The sequence below is a fragment of the Pseudorasbora parva genome, chromosome 11 (assembly GCF_024679245.1).
Source record: "Pseudorasbora parva isolate DD20220531a chromosome 11, ASM2467924v1, whole genome shotgun sequence".
Classification (NCBI taxonomy): Eukaryota; Metazoa; Chordata; class Actinopteri; order Cypriniformes; family Gobionidae; genus Pseudorasbora; species Pseudorasbora parva.
Genome location: NC_090182.1, coordinates 3542927 through 3564251, shown reverse-complemented (window position 1 = coordinate 3564251; position 21325 = coordinate 3542927). Strand labels below are relative to the sequence as shown.

The 21325-nt window shown below is 38.1% G+C and overlaps 1 protein-coding gene across 1 annotated transcript; it reads left to right on the top strand.

Annotated features, from left to right (window-relative positions):
* Positions 1-11966: 11966 nt before the first annotated feature.
* Positions 11967-20451, top strand: LOC137092532 (nuclear factor 7, brain-like). Its single transcript, XM_067456808.1, has 6 exons — positions 11967-12362; positions 13894-13989; positions 14104-14334; positions 14445-14467; positions 14550-14668; positions 19904-20451. Exons 1-6 carry the CDS (start codon positions 11967-11969, stop codon positions 20449-20451), a joined length of 1413 nt encoding a protein of 470 aa, XP_067312909.1.
* The last annotated feature ends 874 nt before the right edge of the window (positions 20452-21325 follow it).

Here is a 21325-nt window from a genome sequence, read left to right as displayed (position 1 = left end):
TTGAAGGTGTACATGTGGGAAGTGCAGTTGTGCACGTGTGTGTGTGTGTTTACGCGTGGTTTGTGTAGACAGTAAGCGGACTAAAAAAAACACAGACATTTGAAGCAGTCTCACTCACCCTTCTAACGTTGGGACTGCTCCATCCTTCAGCATTAGGCGATTGGGAAAATGCGGCGTCGAGCTGGGCCTTGTTTATGAAACAGTCGGCACCGAAATGCAGCGAACAGATATAAACATTCGCGCAACTCAGTTGCTGATCCGGAAAAGCAAATTACATCCACTGTTGCCTTAACGCGGGGTTTTGGAGAATCTGTGCAGGACTGTCTTGGTCTGGCAACCAAAAACGCACTTTTTTGGTGACATTATGTGCTATGTGTAATTGTCACCTGTCCAGCATCCTACAAGCCAGCGCTTTGATGGGCGTAGCCTGTTGCTTTCGCTCTCTCCCTCGCTCTCTCTCACGCGCTTCCGGTAGAATTGTCCGTAAGGCTCATACAAGGAAATTCCGCCCCCATTAACGTCAAAGGGGACGCATGATCTCAAAAAACTTGCCGAAACTTATGACTAACCGGAAGTAGTATTTTTGACAAAGAAATACTCCCATCAAACGTCCACCTTAACTTTTGAAACTTTGTCCATGTTTAGTATGGGATTCCAAGTCTTTAACAGTGTAAAAAGATCAGTATGCATGAAACAGCATTTCACCGCCCCTTTAAGCCATATTTAGACTATGTCTGCTTGGATACTCATCAAGATGGACATGATGACACTTCTTGTCAGGGCCGGCGCTAGCCATGTGGGTGCCCTAATGATAATTATACACAGTACACACACATATATCATGTAGACACACACTTTTATTTTGGATGCGATTAATCGAGATTAATCTTTTCCCAGCCCTAATAATTTGACATCTCTGTAAATATGAAAATATACAAACACTGAGATTGTGGTTTTTTTTTTTTCTATTTGCAGTTTCACCAACAGATGTCGCCCTTGGCCGAACCTCTTGAAAATGACTGCGTGCCATAGTACAACAACGAAAAATATTTATCTAAAGCCCCCATTCGCACGGGATTCGTATTATCGGGGGACCTCTGGTGATTTGTAATAATTGCAGAGAATGTCTGTGATCTTAATCCCGTGCGAATCGGCCATGTCTGTAATTTGTAAAGTAAAAATTCCCCCCGCAAATCACCAACCATATTTCGCCGAACACCGAGGTCCTGTGATAATAGTAGTCCCGTGCGAATCGACATCTCTGTGATTTGGCCAGGATTAGGCGGATCGTATATCATTTTTGCAAGCTTTTTTTCTTCCTGTGAGCATTTCTATCTTTATCTTTCATGAAGAATAAAGTCTGCATTCATAATGCGCACCGTTATGAATTCCTGTGCAGCCGCAGGGATTATACTTTAGAATGAGCATCAATTTGGGAGTAATCTGATTGAATGGTGTGTTTAATATTAACATCAATACTGTTCTTAATGAAAAACAGAACAGTACAGTACAGTACAATGACAAGCTTGTTTAAATAGGCGCTTTTACATTTAGTTTTGAAACTGAATCTTCAGCCGTATATATCGTCTTTTCACTCGTGATGAATGAAATCTGACTCCTGCCGCCGGTCTGAGCTCAGTTCATGACGTCTGTTCGCTAACTGAACGAAATTATGTTTATTTATTAGGCTACTGTAAAATAATCGAAACGATATCGATGCCTGTTTATGATTTCATACAGCTATATCTATAACGAAGTCTTGACATCATATCCGGGAGAAGTCAGTAAATTTGAGTAAAATCACAGGCTTTGCTTATCCCGTGCGAATGCGCCGCGCAAAACTCAGATGTGGGGGAGTTATTTCTAAATCACAGAGGTCCCTAGATAATACTAATCCCGTGCGGTTTAATTTGGCAAAATCACATCACGTTCAGGTGCAGAGTTTTTCTAAAGTTCAGACTGAGGCAGATAGACATTGTATTGAAGCGAAGAAATTACAATAGGGAACGTTCTGCACTAATAGCTATATGCACACGACACATCTGTAACGTACGGGGAAAATTAGCTTTATTTGTCATTCAGATATGACGACGAGGACCCCAACGATTGGCCTTCCTTTCCTTCTCAAACAAACTGCATCTTTAACAGCCCAAGTTTCACAATTTCCCCGGACCCCGTTGGACCACGCACCAGAGGGAGACTGGCACAGAGATTCACCCTTTTCTCGACTAATTTGGTCTAGGCCTATATTACTTTTGTATTGCTTTTGTATATTAACATTCTTTTAGAAATATTTGTTATTTATACTAGTACCCTATTGTGATGATTTTTTCACGACCCAGATTTTTTGGTGCCCCCCAAGCACTTGGTGCCCTACGCGCAGTGCGTGATGTGAAGTGCGAATCGTTCTTTTTGAATGAATCTTTTAGGTGAACGAATCGTTCTCGTTCACGTAGTCTATTGACTCATGTTTCTCGTTCACTGAAATTCCTCCCTCCACCGCAGCGTGGCGCTATTAGCAGCGAGCGCATGCGCAGCTCTGTTGACTGTTTCATGCTGTCAAAGAATGATAAAACCTCAAGCCAATAGCGTTCGAGTATGAGATGTGACGGAGCATGTGATTTGTTGAATTCAGTGAATGAATACGCCCTTTACTGAGCGAGAGGCTTTGAGTCTGACTCTGAACGAGAAATGTCGTTTGTGAACGAATTGGTAGGCTACATGTCGTTCGTTCGTGAACGAAATGAACCAGTTGTTGAAGGATACTGCGAACAGCTCGGCTCGTGTAGGTGGCATATTTGAAGCAAAGAACATAATGTAACGTTACACTTTTGGTTAAATGATTACTACAGAGTAAAGTTAAATGTGTTTGTATTTTATTTTATGTTTGAACCGTTTTCTTCATTACGTTTGAGTCATGTCATGCACTTCTCTAAAAACTGTAAAACAAATTAAAAATGTGACAGTAGCCTATGGTTTAAAAGATCTTGTGTGTCACGTCAGTAAATAGCATTCTGAGCTACTGAACGAACTTCACTGACTGAGTTGCTGTCTTGAGTCTGAACGAGAGAGAGATCTTGTTCGTGAACGAAATGAACCAGCTCTGAACGAGAGAGAGAGAGATCTAGTTCGTGAACGAAATGAACCAGCTCTGAACGAGAGAGAGAGAGATCTAGTTCGTGAACGAAATGAACCAGCTCTGAACGAGAGAGAGAGATCTTGTTCGTGAACGAAATGAACCAGCTCTGAGAGAGAGAGAGAGAGAGAGAGAGAGAGAGGGAGAGAGAGAGAGATCTAGTTCGTGAACGAAATGAACCAGCTCTGAGAGAGAGAGAGAGAGAGAGAGAGAGAGAGAGAGATCTAGTTCGTGAACGAAATGAACCAGCTCTGAACGAGAGAGAGAGATCTTGTTCGTGAACGAAATGAACCAGCTCTGAGAGAGAGAGAGAGAGAGAGAGAGAGAGAGAGATCTAGTTCGTGAACGAAATGAACCAGCTCTGAACGAGAGAGAGAGATCTAGTTCGTGAACGAACTAGGCTACCTCGGTCATTTAGCATGCGTGTCTCGTTCGGCAATCAGCAGAAAGCGGATGCAAAGCACAGACAGTTATAGACAAACCTCATGTTTAGAACCCCATGTTTACCATAATCCCAGATATATGAATGTCTAAATGTCTGACCAAACAGTTAAATGTTAATCATGCAATAAAACATGCTTTGGTCATCTGAACCACTTATTTAGACTTATTTTATTTAATGAGTAGATTATGCACATTTTAATAAAGCCAAATCAGTTTTTTTGTAAGTAAATACGTTTGTTGACTTAAGACATTACACATAAAACACTCTTTTTCGTCACCTGCGGTCAATATTTAAAAAAAAAATGTTACTGAACGAATCAATGAACGAATCTGAACGAATCATTTTGGTGAACGAACTGAAAATGAACGACTCTCTTAAAAGAATCAAAATTTCCACCACTATTCTTGTGTGAGTTTGTCCGTTCAAGCGCAAGACTTGAAAGAGAACTCAATATTTGCGCGCTATATTTGAGAAATGTTCTCACAGCGCGCGCGCGAGTCCTCATTCGCGTCTTCTGGCGAATGTAGGGGTTATGACGGTAAAATGACTGGCCATACGGCAGCACTCGCATGCATTGAACACAGTTTATAAAGAGAGACCGTTTGGCCCACGTTTTTTTCTTTTATTATCGCTGTTGTATCACTGAGGAGCCAGCACGTGTGTCCATCGACAGATACATAAAGCATTATTTTCAAGTTACAACCCATATTAAATATGCGTCATCAGGTGTGAGATGAATGGGATGGGAAACGCTGCACTAAAGTAACGTAGTCCAACAACAGGCTGACAGCTGAGACAATAAACTTTAGCTAACTCGCTAAAACATACAGCTAGCCGCAAAAGGCCTCTCTCACAAAGCCTACACTTCAGCTGTGGTCTGCCTGGACGACGGCAAACAAATGAATAAACTAAGTACATTAGGGCCTGTTCTTACCTTTGTGTGCAGGCTCTACGGTTTGCATGCAGGCTGATGTTGTTGATGGTGGATCTCCTTGATGTTGTTGCCTGCCTACATCCGGGTGCGCGCATCAGTCCTTGCAAACAATTAGTCGTACAATGTCAAAGTGTATTTACATCTGCCACAATCGATCATATACTAGTTCATTCACCATTCATTGGAATGTCTCTTTTTTATGTTGGTTTGTGTAAGTTTTAGGTTATTTGAATTTGCCATGTTGATATGAACCTCCAATGAAGTTGCTCGTCATTATTACGTCAGACGTTTTTTCAATCCACTCTTGAACGAAATGAGTGAGGGGGTCAGTTCTACTCATAAACTCAGAGCTAATCTTGTCTAAATAATCAATAACTGGGAAACTACTTTAGTGAACTTAAAAACTTTTAGGGTGCCTGAACAATATTGCAGCTTTGAGTACAGCTCTGCAATTTTATTGGGTTAAAAAGTTCTGTTGGGGAATACAGTGTAAGGTTAGGGAGAACTACATCACAAAATAAAGACTAGAACGAGGCACGGGTAAAAATGCAGGAACAAAGAAAAATAAGAATAAATCAAAAAGGAAATTCTCAGACAAGGAAAACGAAATCTAGCGCTGACTGACAGGGAGCTCGAGGATTTCAAACATCATAAAAAAAACACACACAAAAGCAACGAACCAGCAAGGCAAGTTTTATTCATGAAGGGTGTCTTTATAGATGTTATAATGGTTATAAAGCAAGGACACAAGGGAAGGTAGCACAATATAAAGGAACCAGATCACATGAGGGTCAGATGAGCACAATTAGTGAACCGAGGACTAGACCAGGGCTCGTATTTATCGAGCTTCTAATGGAGCTTCCACACCTGCCTCCTTTAGTTCGGCTGAATCATACTAGAGTTCGTTTCCCTCTTTGGTGCGGTTCGTTTGGTCAGGTGTGAAAGAGTCAAAAACAAACAGAAAAGTGACAGGAGCAACGCTATACATTTCGCCGCCTTCACGCTCGCTGTCGTTACTGAGCAACCGGATAAAGAGCTGCTGCTTTGATGATGCAAATGAACCCCGGTTCGTTCCCAAATAATATAATATGAACACAGTCGAGCGGGGGCAGGAAGAGCAAACGAACTCGGGTTTGGACCAGGGAATCGAACCAAGTGTGAAAGCACCCTAAAAGTGCCATTTTTATTTTTATTAAGTGCTGAGAATTCATGAAATTTACCCCTACTTTCAAACCTAAGTATAAAAGCAAGTCATCAAATTTCTTAAAGGGATCCCCTGGTGTTGAGACTTGTATGGCTTAATATAACATAAATGATGTCTCTTACTGAATTATGTAGTAGAAAACCCATGAAAGATCTACGTTATTTAAAAAATCGATTTTATATTTGGACCATGGGCGGCGCCATTTTGTTTGCGTTCTAGGTTGATGACGCAGATTGGTTGAACTCCTCAATCAGCTGGCGTTACCCGTGGCTATTTTTACCACAACGCAACTCGAAAATTGTTTCAGAGTTAAACAAAACCAATGAATTGCCTTGTAATTGTACTTAAAACACACTCAAACATACATGTGGACACAAACCCACCTACACAAACAGATCGGCGGCCGGGCACACACACCTGAGAGACTGCGCTGTCTCAATCGATGTGTTGGGCTGCTCAGTCTCCACGACAGGGGCTGAATCTGAAATCGACCCCCTATACCCTGAAATAGGGCATTATTTGAAGGGACGGCCATTTGTAGTGTTGTCCGACATCATAGTGGACATGTTCGAGTGCAGTCATTCAGTCTCACGTTGCACCGCAGTGTACAGCTGATTTACAACAGCTGTCCGACTTCACGCACCCAAACATACATGTGGACACAAACTCTCTCGCTCACACAGACTCACACACACCCCAACAGATCGGCGCGAACACACACACACACACACACACACACACACACATATGAGGCGCGAACAGATCGGCGCGAACACACACGCACTGCGTGCGCGCATACATCACTATTCCCTGTGTTGATATCATAGATAGACTGTTGATATGCAGTAGATTAACTGTAATGCCTAATGTATCCAGCAGAGGGAAATATCTAGGTAGGATGATGGGATAAGTTAACGTGAGGAAGAGAGGCAGGATGTTTTGGTGATGATGCATGGGATTGGTTTGTGCATTAAAGTTTGAGCACAAGCTCAGTGAATTAACCTCAATCTTTAAACTTTCACTTTTAAGACACAAATTACTTTCGCTACTTTTGTTCACTAATACAACTTGAAGGAGTGAATGAAGACGATCGAGTGCGTGAAGTCGGACAGCTGTTTGTAAATCGGCTGTACACTCGTTATTGCGGCGCGTGAGACTGAATGACTGCACTCGAACATGTCCCTATGGTGTCGGACAACACTACAAATGGCCGTCCCTTCAAATAATGCCCTATTTCAAGGTATAGGGGGTCGATTTCGGATTCAGCCCCTGTCGTGGAGACTGAGCAGCCCAACATCTCGATTGAGACAGCGCAGTCTGTCAGGTGTGTGTGCCCGGCCGCCGATCTGTTTGTGACTTGTGTAGGTGAGTTTGTGTCCACATGTATGTTTGAGTGTGTTTTAAGTACAATTACAAGGCAATTCATTTGTTTTGTTTAACTCTGAAACAATTTTCGAGTTGCGTTGTGGTAAAAATAGCCACGGGTAATGCCAGCTGATTGAGGAGTTCAACCAATCTACGTCATCAACCTAGAACACAAACAAAATGGCGCCGCCCATGGTCCAAATATAAAATCGATTTTTTAAAATAACGTAGATCTTTCATGGGTTTTCTACTACATAATTCAGTAAGAGACATCATTTATGTTATATTAAGCCATACAAGTCTCAACACCAGGGGATCCCTTTAAAGCTGAGAATACCGCTGTGGCAAGCAGCGAGGCAAGGGACGTGAGAGCGGGCCGGTGGCGAGTGATAATGAGCGGCAGCTGCGCGACACACCGGTCTCATCTCACGGAGGAGTGACGGGAGTATAAAAGGAGGAGCAAAGACAGTGGAAGACGAGAGAGGACCAGGCCTGGACTTTACGGTGAGTTTTGTTTATGGTTTATTATGTGTGTGTGGGCAGTTGTCCATGAGGGGCTGTCTGCGTTACTTTTCGTGGAGGAGGAGGAGGGCTGTTCTGGGAGGATTCGCTTCTCAAACCCTATCAGCTTTATTAGTTTCTTTCTTTATCTTTGTTACTTTAAAGGAGAACCATTGTTGCTTGAGTTTGTATTGTGTTAAAGTTATTGTGGTAACTGGCACCTACTACAAGTAAACTCCTTTGTTTTGTACGTCATCATCTGTTAGTATTTAATGATCTTGTCGTCTTCTTGTTTATCACTTTTATTTTGTTAATCATTTGGGGAAAGGATTAGTAGAGAGGTGGGTGCCAATTTCTTTATTTTCTGTTTTCTCCTGTTTAAGTTAGTTAGGGAGTCAGTGTACTTCTGTTGTATTTTGTTCTCTTAACTTTTTGAGTTTAGTTAGTTTTCTCCTGATTAGTTAGAGGTTTTATGTTTGTTGTTTTGGCCTTGCCCCCTCTTGAAGCCTCAATCCTCCCGTTTGGAAATAAAAGTCCTTGTTCTTTTTCCACACAAGTTGTTTTGAGGTCTATCTCTTGTTAAGAAGCTCTGGGGTTGGGAACTGAACCTTGCTGCCTCCACACATCACACCAACAGCTATTCTGTTATAAGTCCTTTTAACCCTAGACTACATAGGGACGTAACAAGTCCCAATATAAACACTTATTATAAGTGTCCCATAATGATTCAGTGTAAGACAAAAACACGGTTTGGAAAATGGCTTCATGTTGTACATTCTCATAATATAATTTTTGTAAATCTTGAACACAAAAAAAGTTACGGACAGCAGCTTTAAGACCGCTCGAGAGGTCTCTCAAGTGGTGAGGAGTTGCCAGTAGGGGCTTGTGATGGCACTGAGGAGACAGATGCGTTTTAGAAGAGGAAGAATGTTTTTGAAATGTTTGACAAACAATAATCAAACGTATCGTTTGGACAGAGCAGGCATAATCTTTGTCAGTGCTGCTGGACTGAACTTGCCTTTTATAACATTCTGCGATCGCTTCTTCCTCCCGCCAGTTTGGTTTTCTTTTGGAGTCCATGGTGGCTGATTATATCATGAAATCTAGGCTGTATACGGGTCAGTTAACAGCACACCAGTTTAAAACTTTTAATTAAGACATGGTGGAAACGTGATTATCTTTCATTTCTAATGTGTATATTATAATGTATTGTCTTGAAAATTCTTTATTGTCAAATGTGTGTTGAATGTAAAGGAATTTCACCATTCAATGGGAATTTATCTGAGAAAGTTCTTCAATAAGGACATCTATTCAGCAAAAATCCTGTTTGTGGCTCAGCAAAGTGTGTTAAATCGACTCTAAAGGCTTCAACATACAACGCAAGAACAATTACGTTATTTTGTTCTCGCAGGCCTGGTTTGGGAGTTCTCGCAGCTTGTTCTCGGCACATCGCCTGACCAGAACTTTTTTCTTGCTGGTGTCCGAGAACTATCGTGTGATTGGTCAGATATTTAATGTGGGCTTGGTTAATGCGGAGAAACGTAGATTACGCACCTGCTTTTCTCATGAAGTATGAATGTACTGGCCAGAACGAACTTTATTCTAGTTCTTGCCACCTCGAGAAAACGAACACATCTCTTTGTTCTTGCAGAGTATGTCCCAAGCTTAAGACTGACACTTAAGATTTAGTCCTACACTTCACTTGAAGTATGATTGGGATGCTTGATAACTAACATTTAAGCGCAGCTTTGAGCCAAGAATTTTTTTACTCTTAAGTTAATTCTTAGCAGTGTTCTTGTGAGTAATTTGATGATGTTTGATAAATACGGGCCCAGAGTCCATCAATGAGCTAAATGGACCTATCGGGAAGATGAACTCTCAAAACTACGGCTAGGTTCTGAGATATCGTTAAACAGTTTTACAAGAGTTCCCTCAAGAGTCAACCTGCCACAGGCTCTTCCGATAGTCCCACTCCGATACTTATTGATTCTGTCCTAAAGGCCGTCGCGGTACATCACGATGAAAGTTGGTGATGATTATAGTGGTCCCCAGTTTTTGGGGCTCATCAGAACGCTTTCTTACATCTCCGGCCTCAATTATTTCCTTATAACAGTTTCCTAAAGTGGCGGAGAGAATGTTCTTCCTTTGTTATTATGAAACATTAGGACAATGTTTTATTAAGATCATTATACAAACGTAAATTTAAGAACATCCCCAAAATATACTCAAAAGGTTGCAAGTAAAATGCTCTAATTTTGTTAAGTCGTCACATTAGAAGAACATTCAACATCTCATCGCTCAATGATATCCTCAAAACAGTTTCCTAATGTGGCAGAGGGAATGTTCTTCCTTTGTTATTATGAAACTTTGGGACAATGTTTTTTTAAGATCATTGTACAACTTGTTACCTCAGAAACATTACTAAAACATCCTTTGAATGTTGCAGTTAAAATATTATATCTTGGTTTGCATTTAACGGGATAGGAAAATTCAAATTCATTCAAATGTTTTCTTCAGAACATTAACCAAACTTGTAGGGAATGTTAGCCGAAGTTCTGAGAACGTTGGGTGAGCGGTGGAGGAATATATGGCCGTACCATATAACTCACACATCCAAGAAATACTCTAGCTGGTAACTTCTCCTCATCAAATTGCAACATAAGTGACAAACTATCCATCCTTTCCTTATTTCTGACACATTTCAGTCTTTTATAATTATTTACTGATGCCTCTGTAAGTTTGGCTTTTATTGTCTCATCAGAAACATCAGTAGGTACTCCTGAAATCACTCCTCTTATCCACTTCTTTTCTTCCACTATAGAGCAGATTTTTGACCCATCATTGATTTTAATCCTATTGCTGTTTTTTGTTGTAGTAACATTCGGTTATCTCTCAACATCTTTGCATTGACAGTTTTTCCCAACTTTTCCTTCAGTGCTTTAGTTTGTTTTAATGTGTTTATTGCACTCACCGATTCTGAAGTAAATTTCATCAGTACTTTATATGCTTCCTTTTTTCTAGTTGCCCCGTTTTCTCTTTCACTATCCGTACCTGGCATAGGACTCCATTTTTTCTTTTGTTTCCTATTTTCTACTACTGTCCAATTACCATTTCTAGATCCCTCCTTACCTCGATCAAACATTTCTCCTTCCATATCCAAATCCCTTCTACTATCTACGTCACTTCCTTCCATCATTTGCTCCACTCACAATCCATTTGTTTGCCAACCACAGAATCGACCTGTGTTACGTTCCACTCCACTTTAAGACACGCACTTGCGAACTTCCCTCAGCACTTCCCCCTTGGAGGAATCCCCGCCGCCATTTTGAAGTGAGTCTCACTTCATGAAGTGGACAAAGGAAGTTTATATGGACAGACCCTTGCTCCTTCGATTTTGACCGAGGGAGCGAGTCTTCTTCATATGTACACTTCAGGCAGCTTCATATACCACAATGCAACGCGATTGTGACATCACCGCATATCGCGATTAATTAACCCTACCACAAACAACTCTATGATAGTTTTTAAAACATTTAAAACAACCTAAACACATCCATATACATATAGAATGCTGCAATAAACAATTTCGTAAAGGAAAAATAAAATAAAAAATCAACTCCACAGTGGATTCCAAGTGATCAAGGGTTTAGGATGTTCCAGTTCAGTCCATTGCAAAGTTTCCACCAGTAGTGGGGACTCGTACAACGCAAGCAATGACGCACATCCGAGTGAACGAGATGGAGGGAAGTTAGCAAGTGAAGGGGGTAATAAAAACGAACCGGAACGCAGCACTGTTCCGAACTCCTATGGCCCGGTCAACCAATCCCCGTTTATTTTAATGAGACACAACTGAATAATCGAGCATAATGAGTCCAGGCAGTGGGTTATGGGTAATGTAGTCCATGATAAGACAGCACAAGAGTCTGGAGGAGAGCCCCCTAGTGGAGATCATGAGCTCTACAGCTGGAGGATGAGACAGTCTTATATTAGAGACACTAGCAGTTCATCAAAGGACAATCAGTTTTGGGTTTTTGGTATCAAATTATGTCAATGTACACATTTATGTAACTGATTTAACATTATTAAGTATAAAAAGAAAAAAAATGTCTAACTTGTGACTAGATTTAGTGGTTTATGTAACCCCAGAAACTCCACCCTCTTACAAACCCTACCAGGAAGAGACTGGTCTTATTATTTCTTACTTTCGTTTTTACTGAAAGCTGAAACGAGTCAGAGCTGTGAAGAACAGAGGAGGACACTTTATATTAGGATTATTGTGTGTTTCTGAATTAGATTTTTATTGTAATTATTAACTTTTCAAAGCAAAGATTAGAAAGTGAAAGTAAATTGTAGATTATCGGATCTTTTACAAGACGAGGAAATGGATTCAAAATCTGCTGAAGAGCTTTCTTGTCCTATTTGCTATGAAATCTTCAAGGTTCCTGTTTTTCTGTCCTGTAGTCACAGTATTTGTAAAGAGTGTCTACAACAGTTCTGGAAAACTCAGGAAACTCAGGAGTGTCCCGTCTGCAGGAGAAGATCCTCAAAAAGTAATCCTCCAGTTAATCTCACGTTAAAAAACTTGTGTGAATCGTTGATAAAGGAGAGAAATGAGAGGCGCTCATCAGAGTCTGAGGAGATCTGCAGTTTACACAGTGAGAAACTCAAACTCTTCTGTCTGGAGGACAAACAGCCTGTGTGTGTCGTGTGCAGAGACTCAGAGAAACACGCCAAACACACATTCAGACCCATCAGGGAAGTGGTTTCATCTTACAAGGTAAGACAAATGTCTCTCATTTCATGTGATAAATACAGTGCTAAACAGACACACATACTATTTGTGTATACAATAGCCTAGTAGACATGGCCACAGGAGTATAAATCAAGCTCTCGGCCTGCAGACGCTTCTACACACATTAGTGTAAGAATGGGTCGCTCTCAGGAGCTCAGTGAACTCAAGCGTGGGGCCGTGATAGGCTGACACCTGTGCAATAAGTCCATTCCTGACATTTCCTCACTACTAAATATTCCACTCTCAACTGTTAGTGGGATTATAACAAAGTGGAAGCGATTGAGAACAACAGCAACTCAACCACAAACTGTTAGGCCACATAAAATCCCAGAGCGGGGTCAGCACATGCTGAGGGTCACAGTGTGTAGAAGTTACAAACTTTCTGCAGAGTCAATAGCTCCAGACATCCAAACTTCTGTGTCCTTCAGATGAGCTCAAGAACAGCGGAGAGAGCTTCATGGAATGGGTTTCCATGGCCGAGCAGCTCAAGCCTTACATCACCAAGAGCAATGCAAAGCGTGGGATGCAGTGGAGTAAAGCAGCCGCCACTGGACTCTAGAGCAGTGAGACGTGTTCTCTGAGCGACCAATCACGCTTCAGTCTGACAATCACATGGACGAGTCTGGGTTAGGTGATCGCCAGGACTTGCCTGACTGCATTGTGCCAAGTGTAAAGTTTGATTGAGGTGGGATTATGATGCGGGTTGTTTTTCAGGGGTTGGGCTTGGCCCCCTTAGTTCCAGTGAAAGGAACTCTTAATGCTTCAGCATACCAAGACATTTTGGACAATTTCATGCTCCAAACTTTGTGGGAAGAGTTTGGGGACGGCCCCTTCCTGTCCCAGCATGACTGCGCTCCAGTGCACAAAGCGTCGGTCCATAAAGACATGGATGAGGAGTTTGGTGTGGAGGAACTTGACTGGCCTGCACAGAGTCCTGAGCTCAACCCGATAGTACAGCTTTGGGATGAATTAGAGCGGAGACTGAGAGCCAGGCCTTCTCGTCCAACATCAGTGCCTGACCTCACAAATGAGCTTCTAGAAGAATGGGCAAAAATCCCCATAAACACACTCCTAAACCTTGAGGAAAGCCTTCCCAGAAGAGCTGAAGCTGTTAGAGAGGGTGGGCCGACTCCATATTAAACCCTACGGATTAACAATGGGATGGCATTAAAGTTCATGTGCATGTAGAGGCAGACATCCCTAAACTTTTGGCAATATAGTGTACTTTCAGTTCCTGCATTTGCATTTGTACAACCACACATTTACAACTGCATGGATATAATAATTAAGAATTGGCCATTGCCAAAAAACACATTTGTTTGGTGATTTCTTGATGTTCATCATTTGCAGTTAAATCATTTAAAGATATATGTCCTGCCATTGTCAGGCACAAATGCTTCTGAGATTAACACATTCAGCATAAAAATATTAATATAACAATAAAAACATCCAGACACACAATGTTTAAACCTCTTAAAGCTTCATCAGTTTCACAGATTTTCATCTTAACCTGTAGGAGGAATTTAATACAGCGCTGACGTCCTTACAAAACAAGCTCAAACATGGAGAAGAAATGAAAGGAGAGTGTGATAAAACAATCCAACACATCGAGGTGAGGATGTGTAAAGAGTTAAACACTCAACATTCACACACACAGTTTATTATTGACATTAGTGGAGTGTGTGTTCACACAGAGCTGACTGAAGTGAATGTGATGTGATTTCAGTCTCAAGCTGAGCACACAGAGCGTCAGATTAAAGAAGAGTTTGAGAAGCTTCATCAGTTTCTCAGAGACGAAGAAGAAGCTACAATCACTGCACTGAGGGAGGAAGAGGAGCAGAAGAAGCAGAGGATGAAGGAGAAGCTGGAGGAGATGAACACACACATCTCAGCTCTTTCACACACAATCAGAGACATGGAGGAGATGATGAAAGCCAATGACGTCTCGTTTCTAAAGGTGACCAATCAATCTGGCTTCATTCTTTGAGCATAAAACAACTTGAGCCTCACTGACAATGAGAGTGTTTGATAAGATATTAACATGTTTTCAAACTCTATATTTTCCAGAACTTTAACGCCTCAATGGAAAGGTGAGTGAGCTGCTCGTATCTCTTCTCTCAGTGGATCTGAGCTCAAATTCACTGCAGTTCTGACTCCTGAATGTTCCTCCAGAGTCCAGATCCCACAGCCGGATCCACGGATGAGTTCTGGAGCTTTGATTGATGTGTCCCGTTATCTGGGTAACCTGCGGTCCAGAGTCTGGAAGAAGATGCTGGAAACTGTCCAACACAGTGAGTCTCAGCAGATCTGACACCAGCGCAAAACATCCTTCAGATAGAAACACACACAACATTAACATCTGATAGAAATATATTTAATAATCACTGGAGTTTCTGAGTGAATCTGAACTGTATTTCAGAAGATCATCAGATCATACAGTGAACTCATAATGACTACAGAAGTCTGTTCCTCATGGTCTCTGCTTATGTATTAGGATACAATAGTGTTTATTGAATATGATATTAAACCTGAAGCCTCAATCCATTCTGACAGAAACTGACAGACCATTGTCATGATAGCAGGATTTATAGAAAGTCTTTATATGTTTTATACTTACATTTCTGATCATATTTCTAATAAATAATAGGAAGCGCAAAGACGGCTGTGAAAAGGCCAGAATTAAAAAATAAATAAGAAGGCTCTGGAAACTGACGCGGCCAAATGTTCTAAGCTGTTCACATTGTTACTCAAAAAAACAAATGATGACGACGAGGCCGGTAAGTAATTATCACGTGAAGGTAGTTAGGAGCAGTGCAAGATGCGACCGCGCAAAACAATGCTGTCTGCAAACCACGTTCATGTATCAAACTTTTTCTTAGCTCTTCAGCAGCAGCCGCCTCTAGTCCGTTTTGCTGCTAATAGTGAAGAGCAAGGCCCAGTAACGTTACCAAGCTCCAGTCATGAGCCCAACACACCCGAATGGGCAGGTAGGATTGTCATTCAGAAGAACTAATAGGAAGAGCCCTGCTCAATGAAACATGCCCTGAGATAATAATGATGACCTGATGATTCAGCAATACATTCATGAAACTGAGTGACTTGATTTGAAAGCTTTGTAAAAAGGGGGTATTTGTGTTGAGAAATAAATGTAACGAACTTCACTTAGTGTCAGAAAGCGAGCGAGAACCCAGTTGTGAAGAGATTAGCTCTTACTGTAGCTCTTACTGCTATTGTACCATAGTGTGTGAATAAGCAAACATTATCACTGAATTGTTTTCCAGTTTAAATATCTAAATATTCTTAATTCAAGAAACATTTACTAGACAAGTGAAATGACATAAGAAATTTGGGTAACGCTTTAGATTACGGCCCGGAAAGTACTGCATAATTAAAGTGAATTTACAGCATAACTTTCGGTAATTATAGTGTAACTATAAAGTAAGTATATGGGAACAATATGTAATATTGGGGGAATAAAGGGGTAACTATCAGGAAAATGTACAAATTATTTATACTGTAAGTATTTTTTAATTAAGGGGTAATTATACTGTAAGTATTTTTTAATTAAGGGGTAATTATACTGTAAGTATTTTTTAATTAAGGGGTAATTATACTGTACGTATTTTTTAATTAAGGGGTAATTATACTGTAAGTATTTTTTAATTAAGGAGTAATTATACTGTAAGTATTTTTTAATTAAGGGGTAATTATACTGTAAGTATTCTTTAATTAAGGGGTAATTATACTGTAAGTATTTTTTAATTAAGGGGTAATTATACTGTAAGTATTTTTTAATTAAGGAGTAATTATACTGTAAGTATTTTTAATTAAGGGGTAATTATACTGTAAGTATTTTTAATTAAGGGGTAATTATACTGTAAGTATTTTTTAATTAAGGGGTAATTATACTGTAAGTATTTTTTAATTAAGGGGTAATTATACTGTAAGTATTTTTTAATTAAGGGGTAATTATACTGTAAGTATTTTTTAATTAAGGGGTAATTATACTGTAAGTATTTTTTAATTAAGGGGTAATTATACTGTAAGTATTTTTTAATTAAGGGGTAATTATACTGTAAGTATTTTTAATTAAGGGGTAATTATACTGTAAGTATTCTTTAATTAAGGGGTAATTATACTGTACGTATTTTTTAATTAAGGGGTAATTATACTGTAAGTATTTTTTAATTAAGGGGTAATTATACTGTAAGTATTTTTTAATTAAGGGGTAATTATCCGTGTAATTACGGGGTACGTATGGATGTGCGGGCTGTAAACTAAAGTGGCTCTTGTTTCATGTAATTACAGGGTAAGTACAATAAAAACACAAATAAAATCTGATATCACTCAGAAACATTTATTTAAAAAATGAAAAATAAAAACTTTTTTTTTAAAAAACAGATTTAGAGCACATTCATTTCTCTTGCTTGGCTTCATCCTCCTCTTGTTCCTCTTCTTTTTCTTCCTTGCCACAGATGAATCTTAAGAAGGATCCCACATGTCTAGCTAGTATTCTGTAACTGTTACACTGAAAATACAGTGCGTGCAGAAATATCCTCATCGTTTACTCGTTTTTTACCCTCATGCAATCCGAGATGTATACGACTTTATTTCCTCAGATGAACACAGATAAATAAATAATCTCTGCTAATTAAAACTCATTTGGGTTTCTAAGAGTTAAGGCATTAAACAGCAAATACAGCAATAACTACAGTAATCCATACGATCCCAATGGATGAATCAATGTCTTCTGAAGTTAAACGATGAGTGTTTGTAAGAAAAATAACAACATACAGTCCCTGACAAAAGTCTTGTCGCTTATCTATTTTCTAGAAATACCTGATATTAACCTGACTTTTAATTAATTAATTGGTGTTAGAAATAGCTCATATGAAAAGCTAAAACCCTCCCAAATGATGTTTAATGCACTGAAATAAATAATTTTCACAGAAAAAATATTTATCATTTAATCAAGACAGAAAGGTCAAATTTTGGCAAGACAAAAGTTTTATCGCCTATACAGAAATTGAACAAATTTACTGCAAATACAAAAATATGTCAGCAAATTAAGTTGTGGTGCTGTGAGATCCAAATGTAATATCTTGTATGACTTCCATGAGCTTGAAGGACTGCATCCATGCGGTTTGGCAAGGATTCATACAATTTATTGATGAATTTATTGATTTTTCATTTTTTAAATAAATGTTTCTGAGTGATATCAGATTGTATTTGTGTTTTTATTGTACCCCTGTAATTACATGAAACAAGAGCCACTTTAATTTACAGCCCGCACATCCTTACCCCGTAACTACATGGATAATTACCCCTTAATTAAAAAATACTTACAGTATAATTACCCCTTAATTAAAAAATACTTACAGTATAATTACCCCTTAATTAAAAAATACTTACAGTATAATTACCCCTTAATTAAAAAATACTTACAGTATAATTACCCCTTAATTAAAAAATACTTACAGTATAATTACCCCTTAATTAAAAAATACTTACAGTATAATTACCCCTTAATTAAAAAATACTTACAGTATAATTACCCCTTAATTAAAAATACTTACAGTATAATTACCCCTTAATTAAAAAATACTTACAGTATAATTACCCCTTAATTAAAAAATACTTACAGTATAATTACCCCTTAATTAAAAAATACTTACAGTATAATTACTCCTTAATTAAAAAATACTTACAGTATAATTACCCCTTAATTAAAAAATACTTACAGTATAATTACCCCTTAATTAAAAAATACTTACAGTATAATTACTCCTTAATTAAAAAATACTTACAGTATAATTACCCCTTAATTAAAAAATACTTACAGTATAATTACTCCTTAATTAAAAAATACTTACAGTATAATTACCCCTTAATTAAAAAATACTTACAGTATAATTACCCCTTAATTAAAAAATACTTACAGTATAATTACCCCTTAATTAAAAAATACTTACAGTATAATTACCCCTTAATTAAAAAATACTTACAGTATAATTACCCCTTAATTAAAAAATACTTACAGTATAATTACCCCTTAATTAAAAAATACTTACAGTATAATTACCCCTTAATTAAAAAATACTTACAGTATAATTACCCCTTAATTAAAAAATACTTACAGTATAATTACCCCTTAATTAAAAAATACTTACAGTATAATTACCCCTTAATTAAAAAATACTTACAGTATAATTACCCCTTAATTAAAAAATACTTACAGTATAATTACCCCTTAATTAAAAATACTTACAGTATAATTACCCCTTAATTAAAGAATACTTACAGTATAATTACCCCTTAATTAAAAAATACTTACAGTATAATTACTCCTTAATTAAAAAATACTTACAGTATAATTACCCCTTAATTAAAAAATACTTACAGTATAATTACCCCTTAATTAAAAAATACTTACAGTATAATTACCCCTTAATTAAAGAATACTTACAGTATAATTACCCCTTAATTAAAAAATACTTACAGTATAAATACTTTGTACATTTTCCTGATAGTTACCCCTTTATTCCCCCAATATTACATATTGTTCCCATATACTTACTTTATAGTTACACTATAATTACCGAAAGTTATGCTGTAAATTCACTTTAATTATGCAGTACTTTCCGGGCCGTAATCTAAAGCGTTACCGAAATTTGTCAAAAAAAACTAAAAATCTTTTCTTCATTTCAATGTTTGGATATTTATGAATACTAATACTTTAAAAAAAAGAGATTGATACTGTCCTGTTATTTACGGTTCTAATAAATCTTCACCGTGAAGCAAAACTTAAGCTACTGTTTTTGCACTGAATTGAAAATTATATTTTTCAAAAATACAAAGATTTATAACTTAAGGCTCTAGAGAATAGTGTACCTTATGCAGATTTATATTCTGAGGTTGGAATCATTATTTTAATGTAGTCTGTCTAAGGCATGAAACTCCAGGCCTGAAAATGAGTCTCAATCCGGCCCTGCCTATAGTGTATGATATACAGAAAAATATTCAGGTTTGTATTGAACATTTATGGAGCAACAGATTTTGTGTGAAAATAAATCATAAAAGTGGTTTATTTTATTAAAAATATTTAAAATGTATGAGGTGTCGAGGGCCACGCATGGGGCAAAAGGCACAGTATTAATACAAATACTTTAGCTAAAATAATGTTTTATTTAATACCTGTTCAAAACAATCACTTTAGCAAAGTTTGAACATGTTTCTGTTTATTTTGATGAATAAAATAATACATTTTTGATTAATAAATATGCTGTCTATAGAAATATATCTGAAAAATATAGAAACAATATCATTTAAATAAGAAAAGATTCTGAAAGCGTTGAAGGATATCCCATAATAATTTAATATATATTTACAGTAATAACAAAAACTTTTATATTAATAATAATAATATTTGTCATGATAGCAGGATTTATAGAAAGTCTTTATATGTGTTTTATATTTACATTTCTGATCATATTTCATCCTGTAATCTGATGTTCTTCTCTTTGCAGCTCCGTTGACTCTTGATCCAAACACAGCACATCCTCGTCTCACACTCTCGTCTGATCTGACCAGTGTGTGTGTGTCGGACAGTGATGGAGATAAAACACTTCCTGATAATCCAGAGAGGTTTGACTGGTGTCTGTGTGTCCTGGGATCTGAGGGCTTTAACTCAGGAACACACTGCTGGGATGTGGAGGTCGGTGAAAATACACGCTGGACTCTCGGAATAACCACAGCATCAAACCAGAGGAAGGGACTGGATTTCTTTAAGTCCAAAGTCTGGTGTGTGGGGTACTGGAACAGCAAATACTGCTCTCAATCCCCAGATCAACCCTTCACTGCCTTTCCTGTTAAAGTGAAGCTTCAGCGTGTGAGAGTTCAGCTGGACTATGACAGAGGAACAGTGTCATTCTCTGATCCTGTAACTAACACACATTTACTCACATTCAGGACGTCCTTCACTGAGACTGTCTTTCCATTCTTATATAATCTCTGCACAACTCCTCTGAGGATCTTACCAGTTAAACTGATTATTACAGCAGAAAATCCCAGTTAAATCTGATTCTGCTTCCAGATCAATGGGTTATTGATGTGATATGATACAAATGAATATAATTAGTATTGTCATAATTTAAAATGCAGTAAATGGTTAAACATTTATTTGTCTTATGGACCTGTTGTTATAAAAACTGCTTTGTCTTTTGATTCTTTATATTTTTGAGCCCAATCTCAGAATTGTCCTGTGGTGTGACCGTCTCAAGCATGGGTCAGTAAACTACAACTTTCATAAAATAAAAATAAAAAGAAAAAGAAAAGCATAAAAATAATCTGTGGCAGGGTGATTACAGTTTTTTGAGCACTTTGTTATTTTGGCTTGGATTTTAATTTCTTGAAATATGAACTGAATTTAGAAATGCTTGGCTGTGTTTAATAAACTAAATGTATTTTTGAAATGAAGACGGCGTTTGGAGTGGAGTGTGTGTTAAATAATCACTGTTCCCTGAATCAACGGCTCAATACAAGAGGTCGACCTAAGAGTTCACTGTAAAAAATCCCCATAACATTTACGGTAAAACAAACGGCAGCTGTGGTCGCCAGAACTTCACCGTAAGAAATAAACTAGCAACATTTAAGGTTTTAAAGATGTAAGTTAAATTTACAGTAAATAACTGTATTTCATTGACTGAAATAGTGTTGAATTACCAAGCTATTGAAATGCTAATATCTGTGATGTACCTTTGATATACACTGACAACCAATCACAGTGGAGATGAGAGTCACATGACGAATCAAAGCTCAGGAGGATAACGCTAATATATCAAAGGTGCCCAGTGTGATTCACACAAACACTAAACACTGGCCCATGACACTTTAAAAATGCAATAAACATTAATTTAACAACATTAAATTTAACATTAAACCCTAATGAA